This window comes from Etheostoma spectabile, chromosome 14 (genome assembly GCF_008692095.1).
Source record: "Etheostoma spectabile isolate EspeVRDwgs_2016 chromosome 14, UIUC_Espe_1.0, whole genome shotgun sequence".
NCBI classification, from domain to species: Eukaryota; Metazoa; Chordata; class Actinopteri; order Perciformes; family Percidae; genus Etheostoma; species Etheostoma spectabile.
Window position 1 is genome coordinate 16,324,926 of NC_045746.1, and position 7,173 is coordinate 16,332,098.

The 7,173-nt window shown below is 39.9% G+C and overlaps 1 protein-coding gene across 1 annotated transcript; it reads right to left on the reverse strand.

Moving 5' to 3' along the window:
• Positions 1-2,891: 2,891 nt before the first annotated feature.
• Positions 2,892-6,856, reverse strand: abrab (actin binding Rho activating protein b). The gene is made up of 2 exons (XM_032536076.1): positions 5,915-6,856; positions 2,892-4,811 (listed from the first exon to the last, which is right to left on the reverse strand). The coding sequence occupies exons 1-2, from the start codon at positions 6,694-6,696 to the stop codon at positions 4,328-4,330; spliced, it is 1,266 nt and encodes a 421-aa protein (XP_032391967.1). The 5' UTR covers positions 6,697-6,856; the 3' UTR covers positions 2,892-4,327.
• Between the last annotated feature and the right edge of the window lie 317 nt (positions 6,857-7,173).

Genomic DNA, 7,173 nt, shown 5'->3' on the forward strand with positions numbered 1-7,173 from the left:
TCTGCTCAGCCTGTCTGAGAAGTTTCTCTGACTGCGATTGATAAACATCACATACAGTATGGGACGTAAGTATGTGTGCTTGCTTGTGTGCTTTTGTGTGTGTGTGTGTGTTTGTGTGTGGGGGTGTGTGTTTGTGGGTGTGTGTGATCATATCCCCATTATTTGAGTTTTGAAGAGGGGGATGTAATAAGTCATAAATTCAAGCATACTGAAAATAGAGGCACAAAAAATCAACAAAACAATATAGATAAGAAAATTATATATATATGTATATATATATATATATATATATATATATTTGTGTGTGTGTATGTGTGTGTGTGTGTCAGACAGTGAGCTCTGGGACCTCAGGTCATGCCAGAGACAAATCCAAAGTAATATCAAACTACTATGCTGACACACTGTCACCTTGACATATTGATCAGAATAATTATGGGGACCACATCAAATTTCTAAGAGTTGTTATTATTTTTGGTGAGTGTGTTGGCAGTCTTCATGGCAAAAAAATAACAATAAGAAAAACTGTAAATTCAAGTCAAAATTAAAGAAATAGTTCCATGCTTTTGATATAATAGAATAGAACAATTTTGTAGACTATTGGATAAATACAATTTTTTTTACAATGTCTTTTCTGTCTTTAGCATATCAGGTCACTTTTGTTTGTCCATAATGGTAATCTTCGGGATTAGTGGAAACCACAAAATTATCCTTACATTTCAAGTGTGCATTCATGTTAATGAAGCCTCAGCATCAGTGTGTACATCTGCATTCTCCTGAGGTCTCTCTGGGCAGTGTTTGGTTCATTTATAGTGCTAATGATTTGCATTGGTCCTATGTTTAAGCAGGGAGGTGGGGGGCTTTTCTGTTATGGTGTGTCAGGTATTTCTTCACAGCCAACATTTTCATAATCTGACAACATGTGAAAAGGGAATCTTTGACTAGTCTGCCATTACCCTAGTAGTTTTCCCACCTATGATGCTTGTTTTGGGCCAAAAATAAATAGAAAAACTATAATCAGCTTCGCTCTTGTTAAAGGTACCTTGTGACTTTTTCATTGTAGTTACAAACACCGTGTTTGTTACAAAAACCCATAGTTAGCATGGATGTGAAGCAGGAGAAGAACCCAAATGCAGATGAAGAACCGGTGCGGTAAATCATTCAATAACTAAAGGCTTACAGAGTCCAAAAACAGGCAGGAAACATACTTCAAACATCAACAAAGGTAACGAGTAGAAAATCAAAAACGAGGGGGAAAAACCAGAAACATTGAAAACAGGAAACTCACGCAAGGAAAACAGCTGGTACTTTACACACAGGAGAGTTGACAAACAACAGATGAAACATATCAGAGCAGGACAATCACAAAAAGCGTGAAAACAGACAAGGCAGGAAGTGAAGCATCTGAAACGAGCTAGGTCAGAATACAAAATAAAACAGGAAGTAATGATTGATAAGTAGAAACATAATCCATTGACAGGATGTGACAATAGTGTGTATCCTTGAGGCATAGCAAGAATGAAAAAAGGCATTGCCTACCACATAAACCATTTGAAAACCCTTTTAAAATGTTTTGAAAACTGCATTTACCTGTGGTCTTTTTTGTTCTTCTTCATCAAAATTGCTATAATTGTTTAAAAAAAAATCTTGCTATTTTGCAGCCATTTTATGATACTTAATAACCATCATATTTACAGCTGCACAATAATAGACAAATTAAAAAGGATTGCTTGGGGCAACCTCTAGCTCACCCAGTAGAGTGTGTAGGCTGAGTCCTTGGCAGCGGCCTGGGTCTGAACCTGACCCATGGCCCCTCCCACTCTCTCCCCCTTTCCTGACATAAAGCTAACCTGTACATTAAAGGCCATAAAAGCCCAAAACATAATCTCAGAAAGGATTGCTTATGTCATTGTTGATCAAATTGTGTGTTTCTAGTTACAATAAACCAGTGTGGACAACTAACATGTGAAACTGGCAAATAAAAAGTTGTTTTAATGAGTTTTGCTACACTAAGCTTATTTTTGTCTTCTGGATACAGGATACTATTGAGTCTTTATGATAAATTAGTAGTCCTAACTTCTTCTTTAAGAAATTCCATATATGCAGTCTGTGTCTATTGAGTTTGGTCTGGGTGTTCAGTCAATTGGAAGGTCGTACTGCATCCCCACAGGTGTCCCATTCCTCCAATTCAACTGCAGCAAATGAGACTCGATCTGTCCACTAAAGAAAGCGAATGCATCATTAATTTTTCTGTGACCAATTCATGTGCTTAGTATTCTCACAGAGAATTGACAAGCTCAGTCTAATCGCTACTGGACATGTGTTTTTGCTTTTTGCTTTTTTTCTTGACATGACATGTATGACGGGCAATACCAGTTCATATGATTTTTTTTCTATGGGCTGTGCATACCTCATCTGCATTTACTTTACTTGTGGATGTGTTTGTAAGGACTCCTGGAAACCAGTTCATCAGGTGGAAATTCATCAAATATATATTTTTAACCAGCTGTTTAACACCAGATGATTGGTTATTACCCCCCACCCTTAATCTATGAGCCATTATGGTCCATTGATGGACAATCCAAAGGTATTCATTGTGTGTTACAGCAGAACACTGTAAATATGTATTCATTATTATTATTTATTATGTATTTAAGTATTTTATGGATCATGGAATCTGAGAACACAAAATAATCTGCATGTCCGTAAGATATTCAAATACATTTCGCTTTCATATGAGGAATTTTATATTGTTTCAATTGTTTCATTTAAAATTAACAATATATACTTACACTTACTGGTCACTCACAACACCATGCCAGACAGTTCATATCAGATCAAATCAGAATATCATGATCAATATGGGTTAGTCAGGAAGCACCACACTTTTTTTGAATCCTATCCTGAAACAGGAGTGCCTGCACAAGCATGAGAAAAACTACACCCCTGCACATGTAGAGATACATATTAACGCTTTTTAAGCATGCTTATAACAAAATACCAGACGGCAATGTGAAAACAATGATGTCACAGTGATCCGAGTAAATCAGACATTGTCACCTGAATTTGCAGCTCGCCTTAGCTTTACAGAGCTTTATGATATGTTTCAGCTCATTGCCACTCTCAACTCTCTCATAGCGTCAGAGAGCTGTTTTCAGAGGAAAAACTCACTGCAACACTACCTGCTCAGCACCAAATAGCAGACAGACACAGTTAGAGACAAGCATTTAGCAGCTAAACAGACACCTATTTTGTTCAAGTTTTGGTAGAAACCAAAAACAGAGCCAAAAGAGACACAATCAGGTGAACACAACACCCAAAGAAGTATAAGGTTGCACCAAATCTGCTGAATGTGTGAATAAGGAACTGTTCATAAAACACGTTCACCATGTCAACTTAAAAGTTGATTTTGTGTCAGTGTTGTGCTCACAACTTGTTTCTGCTGCAACAAAATCATAACTTTGATGTTGATTTGGTTTCTACTAGATACTGTAGATTTATAAGAGCTTTACTGTACTTTAATGAGAGTGCAAGCAAATTCCTATATGAAAAATTTTGATAATTGCTGAATTCGCATGATTTCTGCTGAAATTGTTTTTAAAAAGAACAGTTTGCCTTATTTGTCAAACACTAAAATGACATGCTAACATTCTTTCTGTATGATTCAACAAACTCTGATGGATTCTATTAAGACAAAAAAAATGGATGTGAAAAGAAAAGTTTTTTTCTTTTTCCCCAGACAGTCATAGACCCCCCTTCACATTAATCATTACAGACTTAGTCTAACAGGCCATGTAATTTAAAAGTGCTGTGGTGTGCTTTGTGTTTCTGCATTGTGCCCGGTGCAGTATAATGACTGCTGAGCTGCAGGTATTCAGGCAATGAAACCCAATCTGTGTTACTGCACTGCACTGTACTGCAAAGCTGCTGCTTATTTGGTACATTAATAGAAAATAAAGTATCTCATTAATATACTATAAACCATAAAGAAAGTGAAAAGGAGACATGCATGAGAACAAACCCTGAATGGAAACTTAAGCAGCTAGCATCTAGAACTTTAAAGATAGCAGATTTGTGAATGACAGCTACAACTCAAACATACACCACACAGAACGAAAGAGTACAATAATAGCATCAGAATATTCTTTGGATAATCCCACTCCACTCCGTCTTTATATTCCTTTGATATTGTTCTACAAGTGTCCACTAAATAGACCCAAGTCAAATTGTCTTTTAAATCCTGCTTTTAGCCCTGCTTGACAAAGACTAAGGTTAATTCACAAGTAGTTGTAAGAGGATATCTATTTCAACTTTGACCTAGGTGTTAACATCACACCAGCAGAGTAATGACCACTTTATCATCCTGGCCTTGCCAGAGCATCTCCCCTTCAAACGCCACCTTCCCGTGTTTCCTGGCCCTCATCAGAATCCCCACCACCTTATCAGAGATCCGAACATATCTGTCAAACAGCTGTCCAAACGTGACGCGGATCTCTCCGTCTGGATCCGGATCAGCCATAGTCCTGATCACGTAACACATGTCGGCTATCTCACGGTGGATGTGTTGCTCGGCACGTTTGGCTCTCTCTGCTGTTTTGGTTCCCTCCTTGGGGCGACCGTAACCCTCTTCGCCCTTCTGGAGGCGGAGGGACATGGAGTAATCATAGTCGAAATATTCACTGAAGGGGTTCAGTTTCTGGTTAACGTTGTGCTCTGAGGCCCAGTTCTGCCAACGGCTCTTGAGGTTTCCCACAGTGCTATATTTCTTGGAGAGGGCGTTGATCTTGTTGACATCCCTAGCTTCCTTTTTGTACCTGGGAGGGAAGTCAGATTATATTACAAATAAATAAAAAATACACCACACACTATCTGTTTTGAACCTCTTATATTCTTGGTCTTGAGGGCCAATGCAGGCCTAATTGACTGGTTTCCAAATTAGGTAAAAATCCTCACATGGATCTTGCATCAAAATTGTCTTTGTGCTTTAAACTGCATGAATTACAAATGTAGTACCAGTGTTCAAAATCACAAGAAGGAAACCTCCCTTTTCTCTAATGCGACCATGTTGCCTGACTCTCCAAACATGCTAAGTTTGGAAACCAAAATACTGTAAGATAACCTTTGATATTTTTATTTGACTGTGTTTTTTTAGGTTGTCATGGAAGAGGAACTCGATCTTTGTGTGAAAATGCTACTTCCTGGAAGACTTCCCACTCTAATCTGTGACTTCATGGTGCACAAAAAGAGTGTAATCACGGTCAACGAAAAGAGTCATCACAAATATTTCAACAGTCCTGGCTTTCTGCCCATCCTGTCAAATCAAGCTGCCCTTCTCTCTCAACTAGTCTTAAACTGCCAGACCTCCACAGCTCTGTGGAGTAAGTTCTGTCTGTACCGTACATACATTCTAGGATAGGGGAATAAAACACTCTGAGTTGTCTGCAACATCTTGCTAAAATACAGTGCTAACTTCCAGATCAGCGACGGTGGCTCTGCTACATAATCTCGGGAAGGAACTTGATTTGGTGGAACATTTAGCCCCTGCAAAAAAAAACACTTCATTAAATAAGAAAGTAAGTCAACTGTTCAAACAATACAGTAAAGTGAGCTATTTAAATAAGCTGGATAAATGGTTAAACGTAATTTGACCTTACCAGTGTATTTCCGTGTGTGCGCCAATCAGTCCCAAAACATCCTAGTTAGTAAATGACATAAACATCTGTTCTCTTTAAATCCTTGCAACCCATTTACATAAATGGCCTTCCTTATTGCACAATCCAAATTTTCAGCGTGTAGCTTGCTAGCTCAAAGGTTAATGTTGTTTTGCGAAGAGAAGGGATATTGAGAACGACAACACACAGAGAACAGAAAGGGCCTGGCATCCGGCGACAAAATGAAGCAAACTGATCATACTCACATTGGGACCGGGGGTCTTTTAATCCTCAATGCTGACTCAGACTCCCCTTCAGAGTCGTCTTGCTCGGCTTCTTTCACAAAGCTTGTCCTGTGTGTTTGAAGATCATCTATGTCCAGTCTCTTCTTCTCTGCCTCATGGAGTCCACTGACGTCTTCCTCACCACCACAGGTGCGTCCCTCTCCTTGTCCTCCTGCCTCTTTTTTAAGCTTCTGCTCTTTCTCCACCTGCTTCCAGCTTTTGGTCAGAGATGATACCATGTTAGAGCATTTTCTGCGGCGGGTAGGCGAGCTTTTCTTTTTCAGAAGCCGGTCAATCTCCTCCTCCGATGGCAGAGACTCCTTCTTGATCCTCTCGGTTGTGAGCCCAATGCCAGCATATTTCTCCTGAACCCCGCCAGTCACCGGCTTCACCCCTTGCGTTACCATGATGCGAGATGGTGGCTCAGCTGGAGTCTTGACCTCCTCAGTCTTGGTGGTCTTCTTGTGAGGAGTCTTTTGAACCTCTCCAGATCTGATTATGTGATTTTGAGAAGCTTCTGTTGCTGTTGATTTGATCTGAATGGGAGGAGGCTTCTTAGGTTCCCATGTCTTTTTGGGTTCTCCCACTGGTTCCCCAAGCGAAGATGGAGCCCAGCCGCTGGGTTCACTGGCCTGCTTCTTCTCGTTCTCCGTGACCCACTGCTGCCAGCTGCCCGTCAGGCTGCACACCTTGCTAATAGTGCGCAGCTTTCTGATGTTGTTGTTGGTGGATGGTTTCCTTTGGTTGGCCTGTATGTCAGACATGATGAGTGTTAATGTGTCAATTTAGGCACATTTAATCCTGCTAAGTGATCTTCCTTAACAGCTGCCATGCAGGTTGGCCTGAACAGATCCATATCCTCTCTGCTCAAATCTTTGTTTTCTGTGACTTTTTCTCCCTCTGCTGATTCCTACCCTCACGCTTGCAGCTACAGCTCTAAAATGGTGAGAGCGAACAGTGGAAGGTATTTCAGTATGCTACTCTCCTGATCATCTTTCCCTGACACAGGTCACCACTGCAGACTCATGTTTCATCCCAGATTGTAGAGCTTTTAACTAGAGGTAAACAGAGCAGTAGACCACAACGTGCTCAGCTTAATGAGCAAGTGTACAGATACAAAGACCATAAAAGCCACATCACTTGATATGTATTATCCGGGATAATCCCTTATTAACTTTTAAGCTTCACCTGATACATTGAAGCATAATGCAAATATATGTGTTGGAAAGTATAACATCTTA

Bases quoted from the DNA above. Each gene is read 5' to 3' on its own strand.
- abrab (XM_032536076.1), bottom strand. From the start codon at position 6,696: ATGTCTGACATACAGGCCAACCAAAGGAAACCATCCACCAACAACAAC. The intron at 4,812-5,914 runs GTGAGTATGATC...CTTCCCTCCCAG, and splicing joins AAAAGACCCCCGGTCCCAAT to GTACAAAAAGGAAGCTAGGG.